Raw genomic sequence first — 18379 nt, 5'->3', positions numbered from 1 at the left:
AGCAGTGATACTGAAGGACCAGCATTAGCTCCATCTGGCCCAGGGTTGCTTATCTGGTTGTGCAGGATAACAGCCTTGTCAGCCAGGAGTGTGGGCCTGGGCTCCAGCTTTTCCCACTCCAGTTAGCAGGGCTGATGGTATAACAGAACTAACTCTGCCCTCAGTCTAGTGTAGGAGCATATGGGCAGAGGGGGTTGGATTTTGGGATGTATGCATGTCCACCTGTCTCATGCAGCTTTCTGAATCTCCACAGCTAATGGTGGGAAGAATTTGGCTAAAGTAGACGACTTGGATAAAAGACATTAAAAATTTTAGGCAGTGCATATTTAAACTACTCAGTTTCTTTTCCTATCCCTTTCTTCTTCCTGATCTACCAGAGTCACTTGTGTTCAGAAATCCATCTCTTCTACAGCAAAGCCTGTATCATCAAAACTAGTTTATCCTGGACAAATCCTCTCCCACGGCTAACCAGAATGACTACTCAAAATGAGAAAAGGGTTGTAAGCCAGGTCTGATTTGTCCCCTTTCCTCCACTGGACTTTATGACAAAACCTTTTTTCTTACCTGGTCCTACATTTCTGTGTGGTTCATTTTTTTTCTTCTCTTCCTCCTCACTCTGCCCCAGTCAACACTCAAATAATATGAAGCAGAAGCACACATTCACCTTCTCCTTTATTCTTGAACACTGGTGACTTCTGTTGTGGGAACACAATTTCACAGACCATTTCCATCGTAACTGTTCCATCCAAGTAAGAAAGGGCTTAAGTGTCATGGTCTGCAACAAGCAGATGTCACCTTACTTCTGAGCTCAGCAGCATTGCATGGTCCCTGATCTAGGATTTAGCCATAAATATTTCCTGTGAAAAGTGCCCTTCAAAACTCAGTGCTCAGCCAGGCTGCATGGAGCACAGACTAAGAGAATGCTGCATTTGCTATCAAGAGCAGATTACAGCTGCAGAAACTTCAAAGGCCAGCTATGAGTTTACAGCAGGGACTACCTGTGCAGCCTAAAGCTGGAGCTCAAAGCCCAGGCTCTGTGGCAGATGGTCCTGCTACTCCATCATGTCACCTGAGGAGCTCCTTCTCATCAGATCAGATTCCCCTTGCCTTCAGCACTCAGTCAGCAGTGAGGTCCTCGTGGTCTTCCTTGTGATGCTTATTTGTAACATAAACCAGAACACGCTTTCAGATTAAGGTAAAGCTTACATGGGCAGAAGGCATCCAATACCTTGTTAATCATAAAAGTCATAAAAGTGTAAGACATGATGGATTTGTAGCTAATAAAAGCAAGAAAAATGTAGAGTGAATTCCCCAAGATACTAATTAAAAATATACATGAAAAAGATGTCTAGGATTTATAGGAAAAAATTACTGCCTTTCCCTGGGACCAAAAATGTGTCATAGTGTTTAAAATCTTGCAAGCAGCTAAGGGACAGTCTCTGAAAGCACACTTGAGACTTGCTGTTTCAGAGCAGAGGAACAGTTGAACCTGCACAGTATTTTCCCATATTCTCTCTGTATTGGAGTTACAGTGGTGTAAATACACAGAGAGCTGCCGCAATATTTTGATGACCTGGTAATCCCGATGACCCCATCTTCTTTCTCCTTCCTCCTCTCTTTACAGGCCTCATGGGATCTGCTGTTCCTTTACTTTGGGTAAATTTACACTCCAAGAGTAAATAAGCTAATCTCTACTTAGTCCTTCTGAAGATTTTAGTATGTGTTTATATTAATATATTTATATACTTTATGTATATGCGTTTATATAGATTTTTAATTGTGTATGCTCTAGATCATAATGTATAAAATCATAAAGAATAAAGCAGGTTTGGTGGTCTCTAGTCTAACTTCCTGCTGAAAGGAAAGGCAGCTGTGCAATCAGACCAACTTGTCTGATAAAGACAAAGCCTTTCCTATCAGGTCTTTATAGATGTAAACTGGTTGAAACTAAAATACTATAGAGCCTTTTCAACCCCTAATTTAGGTTTGAGGTATCATGATGGCAAGCAACGGGTCTGCACTCTGGATGTGTTGTGTGTCACTCACTGCACCCTCTGAAACGAGTATCTGGGCTGGCAGAAGGACACAGGTGTTGTCATCTCTAGGGCACGTGTTCCAAATAAAATTTCCATTAAAATGTCTCCCACCATGATGGCAGGTCAGTTACCTACCTGTTAATGGTGTCTGCTCTCAAGCCAGAGACCATCATAAAAAGCTGCTGTTTCATGCTTTCCTTTGGCACTAATTCACAGTACTTAGCCTGAGTGAGCAGGAGCAGAGGTTGATTGTGCTTTTACCCCTTGAGATAAGTTCCAGCAGTGGAGGCCAAGGTGTGCTGGGCCATTGCTGCTCATCTAATCCAGGAGCAAGGTACTTTTGCCTGCTGCCACCACTGCCTGCTGCCACTACCCTCTGCCTGACCTGGGCACTGAGCTCCCATGGACAGAAAGATGGGAGATGCAGCATTAGCAGGACACAGAGCAGCAACAGCTTTTCTTCATATAGTCCTCAGGAAGTCTCTGGAACTATGTTGCCTTTGGCCTTACACAGCTGGGTGTCATTCCTGGAAAGCCTGCAGAAACCACAGGCCAACAACAGCCCCAAACTTGTTACAGTGGCATATTTAGGTGAAAGTACTTTGGCATCCCTAGAATTGCAACTAGATCTCCATCTCAGTTTCCTCTACTTGAATGTTTAAACAATCCACCACTTCAGCTGAGCTATGAAATACTGAAAATAAAATTATGTATTTTATGCCTTGTATGTAATTTATAGTCAGCTGCTTATCTCCTATTAATAATGTAGCCTTTAGGCATCCATAAATCAGATTCACAGATTTCACAGCATCCATGCGAGTGTGTAAATGAGGATGAGATTAGATATCCTGTGTTTGTGGAGAAACACATGACTGACAAACTGAGCAATGATTTTCTTTCAGAGCACATATTTGAGAGACAGAAGGCTTGGTAACCTAATTTCTCTAAATAACAGGCTCCTGTGTTTGCCTGCTGCTTGTTTTATAATAGTTATTATTTTATCTTTTGTTTTGCTGGCAAATGATATGTGAATCCCAAATACCAAGGGTCTGTACCAGACCTCAGAGGAGCAGGAAGTCTCATACAACCTTTTCATCCCCCAACTATGCACATTCCCAGGCCTACTGGGTTTTACAGTAGAGGGCAACTCAGGACAGACCATGGGATTATATTCTTATTCTTCATGCCGATTTACCTGGGAGAAATGTTCACACATAACTAAAGAGATGTCAGATCTGCTTCTTTCTTCCTGTGACTTTAAAGGAGAAAATATCAGGTGAGAAAGAAGAGTTTGGTACAGGATTCCTATCCCTTCCATTTTAGCATCTATTTCGGCTCTGAAAAGCCCATGGAAAGACCAGATTCTTCTCTACCACCTGCTACAGAAAAGTGCTTTAGCACTTCCATATCTAATATCAGATAGCCTCTCATGCTGAGATACTACAATAGGGGCTGGCAAAAGCAAAGGCTGTGCTCAGAACATGACCACAGAAGTGTTGAGGATGAGGACAAGGACATGAGAAGGTAATTCCATTTTACTCTTTTGAGTAATCCAGGTGTGTCCTGGACTTCCAGTGAGTCTCCAAGAAAACTTGTCTTCTCCAAAGGTGATGAAGAAAACTACAGAAAGTCACAAATCCAGATGTCTAATCCCAAAGATAACGAAATGCTATGTTATTTTTACAAAACCTATATCCTTGTTGGCAGCTAATAATTATACTACAAAGGCAGAAGTGAAAGCATTATATATAGAAAAGTATCTTTTCTCCTGAAATAACCTTAATTTCACTACATCCCTAGAAGACATTTTCTTCACCCAGTAGAGCACAGTACAAAAATATTCCCAGGCTAATGGTGGTTAAGCAGGAACAGGGACCAGACCAGGACAGCTGCATTAGTATGACACTGACACTCAGCCCAGCCTGGTGCTGCAATCTAAACATGGATTGTGGTCTTAGTCCTACATCTCTTCCACAGAGCAAGTTTTGCAGACAAACCTGTCCCAAGTGAACTGCTGTATTTGTACTTGTTAAACTGCAGCCCAGATGAGCATGTGAATCCATTTCAGCTTTCTGCAAAGCCTGAACTATTCCCTTCAAATTTGTCTTGTCCATTTCTGCAAAAAACCCCACCACTCAGTGATACAGGCCTGTTTCTATATAAAAGGGGAGAAAGAAACTCAACCCAAACTCAAAACAGCCATTGTTTACATTTTCCACTAATATGTTTTTCCCCAAATTTTTTTCCATTTTTTCCAAAAGCAACCACCTCTACATCTTCATGGAGCAGAAATTTCTTTTACATATGCATACTCTTCACAAACTGACCTTCTACACAACTCCCATCAACTGCAAACTGGATGGACCTGACAGACAAATGAGTGTGATTTTCATTTCCTCATTTGTCAGAGCCAAGTTTCTAAACACCTCTAAAAGCATCTCAGAGATTGTCTGCCTTGGCATCACTGCAATATTTATGGTTATTTAGTTAGCAGATACAGAGTATAATGTAAAAATATATTTCATTGCTGTTATCTGGGTGAGTCATTTCCTTTTGTTTCCTTCTTCCTGCCATGAAAGTGTATTTGTCTGAGCATATAACAAGTGAAGACAAAGAATATTAAAATTTTTCAAGGCAAGGGGAACAAGCCACATATATTCATGCACAGAAGCAGAGAAACTTCTAACAGAAATGTCCATGAAATCCTAGCTGTAGCATGGCTACACAAGCAGTCCTTTGCATTGCTCTTTTGCTTTTTGTTCCATCCATAGACAGCTCACCTGCTCCCTGTTGGGATGAAAAGGGGTTCAGCACTAAGCCAGAAAGGACCTTGTCTCCAAATAGAAATCCTTAAACTTAAGGCATGTATTTTATTAAGAAATTACAAGATCAGTAATTTGGAATGTAGGGTCTCCACACAAAACCTCTCTCTTTCCTGAATGACTGCGAAGAACAGCTCAGAGCCAGAAGTGGTGGGGATGGGAATGGTGGTTGCAAACACCCAGTAGATGGAAAGCAGAGGTTATTGTTCCTCACACTCTGAAGGCCTCTGCCCCCTCAGTCTTGCATTTGCATTTCATCTCCTGCAGTTTTGCTTCTCTTGTACAATCCCATCTTTCTACTCAGCAATGTATGAATCATCTCATCTCTTCTAGACTAATGACATGTATACATCTAACAGATTTCTTACAAAAGAACCATTCAAGACCATTTCTGAAGGTTGAGTGATACTCACTTTTTAAATGTGTATCTGCAATGGCTCCTCAATTCAATGGAGGTTCCGTGCTGGACATTTTTCTACTTGCTGCTATACACAGATTCCAGACAATTTGATGGAATAAGCTAAAGCAACAATTCCTTTGGAGATATGAAATATTTACCAGTTCTGTGGCTGAAATATGAGGCTCAGTGAAGAAAACACCACAGTTTTATTCAGGGAAGGGATTGCACTGTGCTCAGAGGAAACAGGGAAACTACTGGTGTGAGAAAGCTGAGGGAAGCCCAGCCTTGAACAGAGTCCTCACACAGAATGTATGTACTACAAAAATCCCATGTAACTCTGTAGCTGAGAGAATATGGATTTTCAGGGTGGAATGTGATACCTAAGGGCTACATCTGATATCACTTTGATTCTGTGACCCAGTATTAACCACATTTATTGTATGGATTAGAAAACACACAGAGAGGCATGAACACGCACGTACACATTCACAGGAGCCCTCACGCATTGCTCTTTAAATTTTGCTTTACTTAATTCTATAATAAAAGGTAATACTTGATGTATGATTGTCGAGATTGCATTTATAAAGAGTGAGCAGCAAATCCAAAAACAGTGGTCTTTCCACACCGAAGGGAAGGGAGAACGTCCTGGTGTTCAGGTAGCTGCACTGATGAGTTCCAGCATCCACAGTCAAGGGACAGTCCCAGTTCTTTTCTTTGGAGAGGCTGTTATTGGCCTTGTACTTTCTTGCTACTGCTTTTGTTTTTTCACCATTCACAGGATGTTTTGCATATGCTGCAAACATGCTCTTCTTTCTATTAATTATGCCCTGAAAACAACCCTCCCTTCTTCCCAAGTTTGAATTTGTGTAGTGATCAGTAGCTGACTGTTTGTGTGCAGAAAGGTTGTGCTCTTGTGGTTCCTTCCCTTGACATAGCTAACTATTCACCATTTACCCCTACAAATAAATTTTACCTGTGGTTTCTGCAAAAGTAGAATTTTTCCATGACATTTCTCTATTGCCCTGATGAATGCAGCAGCTGAACACTGCTACAAGGGATCAGCCTTGTGTCAAAGATTGGCCTACTGTACCAGGATAGGTCTCCACCAGACAGTGGCTGAAAAAACTATGAAACTGCTATTGAGAACTGATAAAAATATGATGAAAAAGTTTGTTAAACTTCCTGTATTACATTTGCACATCGATTTGAACAGATAGCTAATGGCTAGTTTATGCTCCAGTAACTGAAAGAATAAAAAGCTCATCTTTAAAGGCTCTTCGGAGAAGAAATTATCTCAAGTCAGAGGAAGGTTTGAGGCAGTGCTGTAAATGTCTTTCCTAGATCTCTGAAACATTTTATCAGTCTAAGCCTATCAATGTGTCTCTGCTTCCACCATAAAACAGGCAAATAAATCAACATTTTCATTTTACATTTTCCCCTGAGGTCCAGTGATTGCTGTTGCTGAGCTGATTCAGTGGAGCAAAGTATTAGCAAAATTGATACTGTGCTCTCAGCTTTATCTTTTATTCCTGAGAACAGAAGAATTTGCAAGTATTAATAGGACGTGCAGGTTGCGTGTTGCAGAATAACACATGCCAATGAGCACTGATGATGTTGGGAGAGGTGACGTGCTACCTCTGCAGCTGGTGTGTGATATGCAGGAATAGCCTTAAAAGCCAAGAGTTATCCTTTATCTCACTCTGTTTTGACTGAAATTCATTGTTGTGAAAAGCCTACTTTCACCTCTCTGGTTGACTCAACATTTGGTCAGCTGAGATAGACTCTGCTGAATACTGAATTAACTTGCAATTTCAGTAGATGTGCATTTCCAGCCACCACCTTATTGTATGGAAAAGGGTAAAAATAAAATCCAGACTCATACCTTTACAAAGGAAGATGAGCACATTTAATGTCTGTGGTGGGCCTTACTGAAACATAAGTTTGATTTCTCCATCAGTGGCCAAAACTGAAGCCACCTAACTTTCATGTATTCTTTGAAACACTTTGCAGTGTAACTGGAGAACTATTGATGGAGGAAGTTACCCATCTTCCTGATGGCATCTCACATTAGCCAGAGCCCACCTTTGGAGGTGCCAATTTCTCTCCACTATGGGAGACTATAGGAGCTCTGTAAGAAAACTGCACTCCCAAAATAGACACTCTAATTAAACTTATGTTCAAGAAATATAGGTCTTTTTTTTTTTTTCAATTTTTTTTCAATTGCATATTATATTCCTAGAGAAAACTGATCCACTCCAGAATCTTACACCATGTGATGTGTGAAACATTTACCTTTCCAGCTATACTCCAATTCTTGTTTGTCCTCCACAAGCATTATGTCAGATGTACCAACTGCTGTAACTGAGCAGCATAATATGTCTGAGCTTAAAGCTTCCTGTGTTTCACCGTGGTAATGTCTCTTTATTCCTACTCTGAGGCATTCTACAGCTCCTTTTTTTTCCCCCCAAAATGTTCAATAAATTTGAGCCTCAATTATTTCAAATACATGCTCTCCTTAGAATTCACTGCTTAGGGTTTTATTTTCCTACTGCAAATACAATTTCATTTTGCAAATTACCTCATTATTAGCAATTTGTAGGGTGATTGCTGAGAGTTTTCAGTAGCTCCTTAACAAAAATAATAGCATAGAGTCATAAGATCTGTAGGAAGAGGCAATACCTTTATTAGACTGCCCACATATCTGGAAAAAAAAAAGAAGCTTTTGGCATAACATGTCTTTGTCATATCTTGTCTTGCATCTTGATCAGACCTTGTGTTTCTGAATTCTATACTTTTAAAGAAGTGAACAAAAAGCTTTCAGCAATTACGCTGCAAATGGATAGTAATGAGACTGTTTGCAAAAGGAAATTGTGTTTCCAGCAGGAAATAAAAAACCTGATATACTAAACTCCAAGCAGAGTTGTTCCTTCAAAATAAATGAAGGTCAAATTTATTGAGCAATGTTTCTGATGACCTAATGGAGTGACCTTGGGCCTGAAAGCTTGTGCACTTCTTCCATCTATAAGTCTAATAAGAAATACTGCCTTTCTTAGGCACTTGAAATTTCTTGCATCTTGGACTGTCACAGCTACAATATTACTACTACTAAATAATAGCATTGCAGTACAAGCAATTAAATCTATGTCAGTCCACCTGATTTGGGAGTGTCTTCATATCAAGTCAATTAGGAAATAACAGCCAGAGGGTCTATTTCATGGTTCATTTGCTTCTGATCTCTAAGGGCAAACTATCTAACTAAATTATTCAGAGCTGTGTCTGGAAACACCTCTCCAATCCTCAAGTCCCCACAGAGGAGAGAATTTTTTAACCAACTTCCTTTAATATCTTAATAACTAAATCTATTCATATTTAGTTCAGGCTGAAAAAGAAGGGCAAAAATATTATTAGGTATTTAACACTTCCTTAGACAGCTACGTTTCCAGTTTGGGGGTGGAATTAACATGTCATGGAACAGTGCCTCCAAAAAGAGAAAGATTCATGCCCCTGTGATATAACCATGTCCCTAATTAGTCCAAAAATAAATTTTAGCAAAATTAAAACACAATTTCAATCTCTTTCAGCTGCACCTTGGATATACTGGGAAGAGAGGGGTAAAAGGCATGGCATCCGTTCCCTGCTCTGAGGTTACATGGGAACGTCCCTCACCCAAATGTTCAAATTGGACACAGGGTAATCCATAACCCCTGAAATGGCAGAAAATCCCAACCAAGACCTCAAGCTCTGACAGCAACATAAATGTTCAGCAACTGACAGAGAACTCACCAGCCAACCCAAATCTTCCTCAGATCAAAACATTTCAGGAGCTACCAAAGGCCAGCCCAGAATTTACAGTTCCAGCTCCTGAGCTTATGTGTTGTCACCCTCACAGTGGCCATAATTCTTCATAATGGGAATGGGTTCTCCTTGCTTCTGTGTACAAAACAGTGAGTTGGCCTGAGGGAGGAGTTAGGCAGTTTGAAGTCATGGTTTAATTTCCTTTGTAATTGCAAGTTGATTGCTGGTATGAATTACACTGCATGCATTTTGCCTCTTGTGGCAACCATTTCTTTAAGTGGGTAAACTTAAACTAATGGTATCAATTGAAAGGCATTTCTATGTTGGAATCTCACAAATTATTCATATTAATTATCAACCTAGCAGACATATTTTTAAAAAAAAAGAAAAACACCTTGAATGATTTTCCATGAGTATTTGTTTTATTTTCAAGTTGAACTAATACAACCTTAACCAAAAAACGGTGAGAAATATTCTTAATTTCAGGGAAGATTATTTGTATTTTTAAGGAGAAATACAATGAGTGCAGAATTTTTACATGCTTTTTACCTTCCATGTCTCAAAATCCAAATGCTTTAAGAAAGAAGAAATTATATTTTTAATTCCTTAAATCTCCTTTAAGAAATAAAGGAAATTTCAGTTTCCTTGATGAAGGTTTGCTACTTAGCATCTAGTTCATTCTCCCCAAGTCCTAAAGACCACACCAATTCCCAAGAGCCACACAAGCAAGAGGACAACACATACCTGGAAATGTAAAACATTATGCTTGAGGCAAACATTTCACAGGAGAGGTAGCTTGAAAGTTCTGTGCTCAGCCAGGCTGAGGATAATGAGGATAATGACAAGCTGAAGAAAGTCTTCTAGTTATTCAGCCCCTTATCTTGTTTTGCCAATGTTCCCAGTCTGTTCTCCCTGATAGCCCCCACAGCAGCCTGTGCAGACAGCTTGTGAGAGACACCTGCTCGCAGGTACACTGTGGAGAGCTTGGACGTGTTGCTACCACTTGGTGCTCCAGCTGTCACCCTTTCTGTTCCAGATATTGGTGCTATTCATCTCACTTGACTTCAGACACATTTATAGTGGATGTATTTCAGATAGTCATACTCATGGTGGTCAGCAGAAAAAGAACAGGTACAGTTTGGCTGGGCTATTCTAGATACCACTCTGAAGTAAATGGCCTGAGGAAAACATTTCTGTCTCTGACCACTGCAAAAGTTTTGGGGGTCTGTGACTGGTTTTAAAATTCCCTATGGCAAGCATCTAGCCTAAGGGAGAAACCATAGACCTGAGTGGAAAATCTATAGACATAGATGGGAAAATTATATTTGTAGGGGACTAATCTGTCTCATTTGTCTCATTCATTTCTTAAATGAGAAGAAGCAATGCTGCATATGACCCAAACACATCCAGAGACAGTGGTGCAGAGGTTAAAAGTGACTACTTGTCTCTGTGGAAACAATTGTGGAGAGGTACAATCTAGTGGCACTTCACTATGATCTTTCCCCATACTAACTTCTAAATTGCCAAATTTCAGTGTGCCTTCTGTCAATCAGGTATGAAACCAGCTGCGCTGTGCTGAAGCAGAAACAGGAGTGGGTGCATCAGGTCTCTGTTGCTTGGTCTGAATGTTCAGCCAAGCAGAAATAAGTCACTTTGACCTCAACAAGCCATATCTAGCTAAAAATAAAAGAGAATGAAAATACATGTGTATTCTCAGGGTCTTATCTGATACTTTTCAAGATAAGGCATCATACACACAGATGAGCCCATTGGACAAACACACCATATCCTGTTATATTATAATCTAGGCTCTTCCTTGAAGTGTTTTAAGAAGACGTTGCCCTGGATATGTAACAGGAAGAGTAGGGGGGATTAAAAAATAACTGTATTTTTCTGTTACATAAAAAATGTCTTGTTTTTCAGTCTTAAATCAGAAGTTCTGAGTTTTTGCAGCACCATCTAGTGAGACTAAGGAGGTTTTACTCAACTTTTCAGAAACTCCAGTCCGTTCCCTCTTTACATTTCCATTTCTATTTAATCATGATCTCTTTGTAGTCTTTGGGGACAACACACTGTGGAAGAATGTACCTTTAGTGCACCCAATAGTCCTTTCTACATCTCTTTGGAAACCACATGAAATCTCCCAGCTTTGCCAACTGCCAAGCTGAAAGACTGCAGTGCTTTCACCAAGCCTTGCTATTAATTAATTGCCTCACAGCTAGTGAGCTGTGCCTCTGTGATCTGTACCTTGTTTAGAAAGAATACACTCTGCAAACAAAGAACAGATGTGTGTTTTAATGGACATGAAGAATGTTTTTAGATGTAGGGATATCTGTCATCATTCCTACAAGGAAGTGTTACTGAGGATGTTTTCTATAGGACAACATGTACACACTCAGATCTGTGCCAGACACATGCAAGACTCTATGCAAAATATCCTTCCTGGCCCAAGGATGTTGCTGACAAACAAAACCTGGTCTGATTCCAAGCCAGTTAAGATGACACACATCTTTCCCTACGCTGCTCAGCCTCTTAAAACACTTCCAGTGCCTAATTAGGATGAAAACTGCTTTGTTTTCCTCATTTCATTCCTCGTTAAAAAATCCTGGAGTATTTTTCACTCAACTGTGGCAATGTGCAGGATTAGAAGTATTTAAATATACTTCTCGTACTACTACTTCAAATAAAGGTTTTGCCCAATGATAAAATAAATCTCCCCTTCAGAACTTTATTTCTGAAATTTTTCATGTCACCAAGAGCAGTACATCGCTGACGCCAAAAATAATAAAGATTCCTAAATGAAAGCAACTCACCTGCTTCCAACAGCAGATAAGCACATTTTTTCTAGTTATGTGACTGTTGGAAAAATTGATCCCACTTAGGAAGATGGAAAAAAATGGCATAATTCGCTACATAAAAGCTATGATGTTATTTTATGTTCTTATCTGTATCTGCTACTGAAGGAGTAATAAATCTGCAGTCATTCCTCTCTTATCTGAAGCTGAAGGAGTTTGTCCTCCACTTGCACAATGGAATCCTCTCCTCCAGTAGGATTTCTGCAGGGAGCTGACAGAGTTGGCCTGCCTGCACCAAGGTTCCAAAGATTTCTGTCTTCTGCCCTCCTGCTCTCATAAATGTCACTGCCGTTGCATCTTCATTGCTGAATTGCTGCAAGCTGGAGCACAAAGCATCACTGGTTTATCTTTAAGTCACTTTTAATTATCTTTTCTTTTCCTTGATAACTTCTTTTACAAAATTCCTCTTGTATAACTTCTTAATACATTTCATAAAGTGCAAGGGAAGGAGAAGATTCAAAGGCTCTGCTCAAAGGAGGCAAAGTTCATATTGTCACTCAGCCTCTCAGCTAGCAGCTGAGTAGATCCAGAGACTCTTGTCTGTCTTCTCCCAAGGGATGAATGTAGAAGAGCTGAGCTACAACTCTGAAATAGACCTGCCAGAAATACCTGCTATAAAGATTGTAGGTTTTCTGTCAAAACTGAACTATAACTGGAAAAAAAATTTGCACAGTGACTTACGACAGCCTGACATCATCTCTGGGGAAATCAATTTGTAAAAACCCTTATTTTTACTCTAAAACATAAGGTCCTGCTTTCTTGTGATAAGCATCTTAATTTCATTTTCATTATTATTACATCATATTTTATGAAAACATTACTTTTTGGAAGTGATTCTATGGGATCTAGAACATGTTGATAAATGATATGTTAAAATGCCTTAGTGATTTTGTATGTAATCAGTGGGTATATTAATTGCTGCCACCCAGTGGGCTCATTTGTAGGCTTTGGCTCACCATACTATAATTTAATACATCATTGTTTGGTTAAATGATTTCATCCTTTCCATCTGAAAGAGGGTGATTTATTTTCCTCTATCAGCAGCCACTAAAAAGGAATGTTTGAAGCTACAAGCTTTCATTAACTTAGAACATATTGTCCGACAAAAATCTTTTGTTTCTACTTGTAGCATGGGAACAGTCCTGTGGAAGGCAATTATACATGAGCTTCAAGCTAACTCTGTGACATTACCTGCTTTGCCTTCTGGATATACCTGCAAAGTCTAAGGAAAATACTTTGTTCTATTTAAATGACAAATATTCTATCAGAACTTCTATAAGTTGTTAAACATGTTACACAGAAGGAATTCTTTCCTGAAAAGTGCTGGTGTTTCTGACCCTCAGATAACTTGCACTGGGGCACTTGTGCCCTTCAAGTTATGCACTTGACAGATGTCAAACAACCAGTTTGCAGTTTGTCTTCCTTACCTGCTGCTCCACTGCTGCCAGCAGCAGTGACAGGCTCTCAGCCCACCTCAGGAGCTGGCCTGGATAACACTGAAGTGAATAAACTGGCTCTTAAAGCTGGGCTGCTGTGTTAACAGCTTCTACAATCTATATAAGTGTTATGAATAATGAAAGAAGACATTGGCAATGACAGCACGTTATTGAGGAGCTGTTAAGTGCTGCATTATGATTTCGTTTTAATGCTGCTCCTGGATGAGAGAGCTCGCATGCCTGCACATGAGGAGGAGGAGGAGGGAGAGGAGGAAAGCTGCTTAATATTCTTCTAGTTGACCTATATTTTGAATTTAGCTACCTGTTTAATTTAGAGCATGTCACTTCCAGCAGGACTGGCCATTTGGGGGAGGATTATGCTGCTCTTAATTTTTGTGCACTCGGAGGTCTTGGACTACGGAATGGTACAACTACACCCCAACAGTGACAAAAAAATAGATAAAATAAACTTTTTACAAGTTCCTGGGCTACCCAGTCCTAATTTGTACAGTACAAGAAAAACATGGAGCTCCTGGAGCAAGCCCAGTGGAGGGGTACAAAGATGATAAGGGGACTGCACCATCTGTCTTATGGGGAAAGGCTGAGGGAGTTGGGCTTGTTCAGCCTTTAGAAGACACGACTGAGAGGAGACCTTGTCAGTGTATGTGGGTATCTGAAGAGAGCCAGGCTCTTCTCAATGGCAGTAAGACAGAGGCAAAGGGCAGAAACTGGAACACATGAACATGAGAAAGAACTTCTTTTACGTGCAGTGACAAAGCACTGGAACATTGCCCAGAGAGGGTGTGGAGCCTCCCTCACTGGAGGTATTCCAGAACTGTCTGGATGAATCCTGTGCCATGTGCTCTGGCATGACCCTGCTTGAGCAGGGGGGTTGGAACAGAGGACCCCACTGGTGGTCCCTTCCTACCTGAATTATTCCGTAATTCCATGATTCTGTAATCCTGCAAACCAAGGCTGTCCACCACTGCGGCTGACACAGCTGAGGTGGGAAGGAGCAGGAAAGGGCAGGGATGAGAATAAGCAGAGTCTTGACTCAAACCCATAAGAGAGTATAGGTGGCTGTAAATTATATCCCAACTCTACAATAAGTAGAAAGTTGGGAAAGAAATGCAGTTCAAGTGCAGCACCTGAGGAGGTGCAGGTTACAATTTCAACCCTCCAGCTGGGGCTTCTGTTCCAAAACCCAGTGCCCCTTTTACTGACTTTAGCCAGAGTACGGCAAAATAAGGTAACACTCTGTGGAATAAAGGTGAAAGAATTTGGCCTCAGTGTTTTAAAGAAGCTAAATAAATCTACCACAAGAAATCCAAAGTATCTGGACATCAAAGTGGAGGAAGGTATTACACCCTTATACAATATTGCTCAAGCTCAAACACAGTATGGACACAGAGGCAGAGAAAGAGATTTATTCCAGCAGTGACAGTGGAACCACTTCTATAGCCAAAGACATTTATTGTTCATCAATGGCAAAAAAAATCATTTTGCCTCCTGCCTGTAAAGATTTTCACCTTTGATGCTACAGCAAATGTCCAATAAATCACATGGTAAATGCAATTTCCTCCCACATTTTTAATAGTTCTTCATTCCTTGGATAAGCCTCAGAGGGAGGTAAAACAAAACTCTCCATAGCTTACCAGTTAGAAGTGTTACAATATTGATTTCGCAGAAGGTCACAGATCCAGTTTGTGGTTTTTTCATCCATTCCCCAAACAAGGCACAGGACAAAAGCAGCATGTGCTGGGGAACTCAGACCATACAGAAGTATCAGAAACTGGTAAAATTGAAGCAAAATAGAAGGCATTCAAAATTTCCTACAGCACAGGGAGAAGTGAAAAAGATGTAGTAAAAATTGTTGAGGATTTCACAGTTACTTCTCCCTCATCCTCAAAATGAATCCTCTATTCAGCTACATTCCAGACTCTTGGCCTCAAACCTGACATTTAATGAACTGATCATTTAATTTTTCTTATATCATGGCAGCCAAGTTTCACCAAAAATTGCTGAGACTCAGAAGCAGACCTCTTTCTTTCAAGAGAAAATGTGAGAGATAGCAATGGTACATACTGGGAGAAATACTTGGAGAATTGATTTGTATGCAGGACAAAATAAAGTAAGGACACTGGTCATCTTACATTTGTAAATGTAAAGTGGAATAGCATTCTATTATCTGAGCTCTTCTTCCAAGTTCAAAACTGAGACAGACACCAACCTCTACTTACCTGTTGACAACTGAATTGTATTCTCTAAGCTGTCATGTGCCTGTGCTTGCCAAAGGGATGAAAAAAAATGTAACTTTGATAATAACATTTCTCTATTTCTTTCTTTTTTTTTTTTCCCCCATAGCTCCATTCAACCCTCCCAATGATGCAGACAGTATGGTCAAATTTGATGCCTATGGAGATGGGATAGGAAGATACAACGTGTTCAATTTCCAGTTCACTGGAGACAGATACTCCTACGTGAAGGTTGGCCAGTGGGCAGAAACTCTGTCACTGGAGGTAGACTCTATCCACTGGTCCAGGAGCTCTGTCCCTGTCTCCCAGTGCAGCGACCCCTGCGCTCCTAACGAGATGAAGAATATGCAACCAGGAGATGTCTGCTGTTGGATTTGTATTCCCTGTGAAACATATGAGTACCTGGCTGATGAATTCACTTGTGCAGACTGCGGGCCTGGAAAATGGCCCACAGCTGACCTGACTGGCTGCTACGACCTACCAGAAGACTACATCAAGTGGGAAGATGCTTGGGCAATAGGTCCTGTTACCATCGCATGCCTGGGCTTTATTTGTACTTTCATGGTCATTGGGGTGTTCATCAAGCACAACAACACCCCCCTGGTCAAAGCCTCTGGCCGTGAACTGTGCTACATACTGCTCTTTGGGGTCTTCCTGTCTTACAGCATGACTTTCTTCTTCATAGCCAAGCCTTCTCCAGCCATCTGTACCCTCCGCCGTTTGGGGCTAGGAAGTTCCTTTGCTGTCTGCTACTCTGCCCTTCTGACAAAAACGAACTGCATCGCCAGAATATTCGATGGCGTAAAGAACGGTGCTCAGCGGCCCAAGTTCATCAGCCCCAGCTCTCAGGTGTTCATCTGCCTGAGTCTCATTTTGGTACAGGTGGTGGTGGTGTCCGTGTGGCTCATCTTGGAGGCACCGGGCACCAGGCGATACACGCTTCCCGAGAAGAGAGAGACTGTCATCCTGAAATGCAATGTCAAAGATTCCAGTATGTTAATGTCCTTAACATATGATGTAATCCTCGTAGTCTTATGCACTGTGTATGCCTTCAAAACCAGGAAATGTCCAGAGAACTTCAACGAAGCCAAGTTTATCGGTTTCACAATGTACACAACGTGCATCATTTGGCTGGCCTTTCTCCCTATATTTTATGTGACGTCCAGTGACTACAGAGTAAGTCTTTGGAGATCTGTTTCCATAAATCATATGCAGTACTTTAGAGGACCACATCAGCATTCACTAAAGGCTTTTTTTTTCAGTTCTTTTGTCCCTGGGTGCCTTGCAAAGAAGTTCTCTTTCAGTGTTACCAGATTTTGGCTTACTTCTAAGAAAGGTGGTGTCATTTCAAGAAGAGCATGTGCAGTCAGAGCTGGAAGGGATTAATACTGTTAGTCTGATTGCAGTAGAGGCATAATATATGGATTAAGTATTCATTTGAGTTCATCACTATCTAAAGTCATAGTTCTAACAGAAAAACCCAGTGGATCATGAGCTAGAATTAGTTATAATGAGTTATTTGGCAGAAAGGGAGCTTAAAATAAAATCTGGACTAACCAGTCTCCTTCTGCAAAAGAATCTGCTATTGAAACATGGTATTTTCCTCCAGATAAAAAATACAAGGATAGAATTTTAAAATTTCCTATGAAACAGGGTTGTTAAAAAAAATTCAACAGATGTTTGACTTAAATATAGAACTTTTTAGTCTTTCTACACTATAAAACACATACCTCACTGAGCAGAAAATATTGGTCAGCCTTCACCAGCAAACTTTAGAAACATTAAACTGTTTAAATTGTCAGATAGTGTTGCAAAGCTTCAAGTTCAATAAAATCGTATTTTTGAACAGGAGGAAATTGTCGAAAAAAAGATTCAGATCTGCTCCACTGGAAATCTCACAGTTATTACGATGTGAGAAGTGACTGTGGGAGTTGGCCCTTAGAGCAGTTTGCAGAGAATTAGTTCAACTTTCTGCCCAGAAGAAAGGTAGATTATCTTAGGGGGGGTGTTATTGCCAATAGTGCGTACATGAAATAGCACATAAAACTGTGAAGCTAATAATGTCACTTAATGTACTTTTGGTGTGGCCACCCTGGAACAATATATTTAGTACTATTTTTCCCAGCTTAGGAAATGTACTGAAAACCTCTAGAAAACAAGGATAGGTAACAAATGACGCATTGAGACACGCAGAGTGACAGTAAAAGCGCTAAATATATTTAGTCTAGACAAGAGTAAACCCAGGGAGACGTGATCACAGACTATAAATAATTTCAAGGCAACTAAACGAGAGGAAGGGATTATTCAGTCTCAGGAGAAGTTAGAATAGCAAGTAATGGATTGAAGTTAATGAAGGAAAAGTTTAAAGAAGGCACTAGGGAACAGCTCCGGACACCCAAAGCAATCAGGAAGACAGAGAGAGAAGGAGGGAAATATCAGTGCAGACAGTCACATGAGTGGACAGTACAGACATTAATGGCCAAGAGGAGCATGACTTGAATGTTCAAGCAGAATTTATCTCCTGAATGGAGTTTTCAAGACCACTTGTAGGCATTTATTTTATATACAAGGTTCCAAATAAACCAACTCAAGTACTACAAAATCAGCAGAAAATGCTTTTAACATCTTTTTGATACTTTCATGACAAGTCTACACTTCTGGGGTTACTTTGAAACGCCCGTATTTATTTTCCATGCAGTGTAACACGTTGACTCTGAATCAACTTGTGCCATCCTAATGTAGCCCTGTTCTGGTAGCATCACCAATAAACAGCCTTAGCA

General features: G+C 40.4%; 1 protein-coding gene across 1 annotated transcript in view; it reads left to right on the top strand.

Annotated features, from left to right (window-relative positions):
• GRM3 (glutamate metabotropic receptor 3) overlaps positions 1 to 18379 on the top strand; it is a 101593-nt gene that overhangs the window by 75270 nt on the left and 7944 nt on the right. The window contains exon 5 of the mRNA XM_069003830.1: positions 15709 to 16775. Within this exon, the coding sequence (XP_068859931.1) occupies positions 15709 to 16775 (1067 nt within the window). The remainder of the gene's footprint in view (positions 1 to 15708; positions 16776 to 18379) is intronic.

This window comes from Aphelocoma coerulescens, chromosome 1A (genome assembly GCF_041296385.1).
Source record: "Aphelocoma coerulescens isolate FSJ_1873_10779 chromosome 1A, UR_Acoe_1.0, whole genome shotgun sequence".
Classification (NCBI taxonomy): domain Eukaryota; kingdom Metazoa; phylum Chordata; class Aves; order Passeriformes; family Corvidae; genus Aphelocoma; species Aphelocoma coerulescens.
The sequence above is the reverse complement of the archived record's forward strand: the minus strand, read 5'-3'. Positions and strand labels throughout refer to the sequence as shown.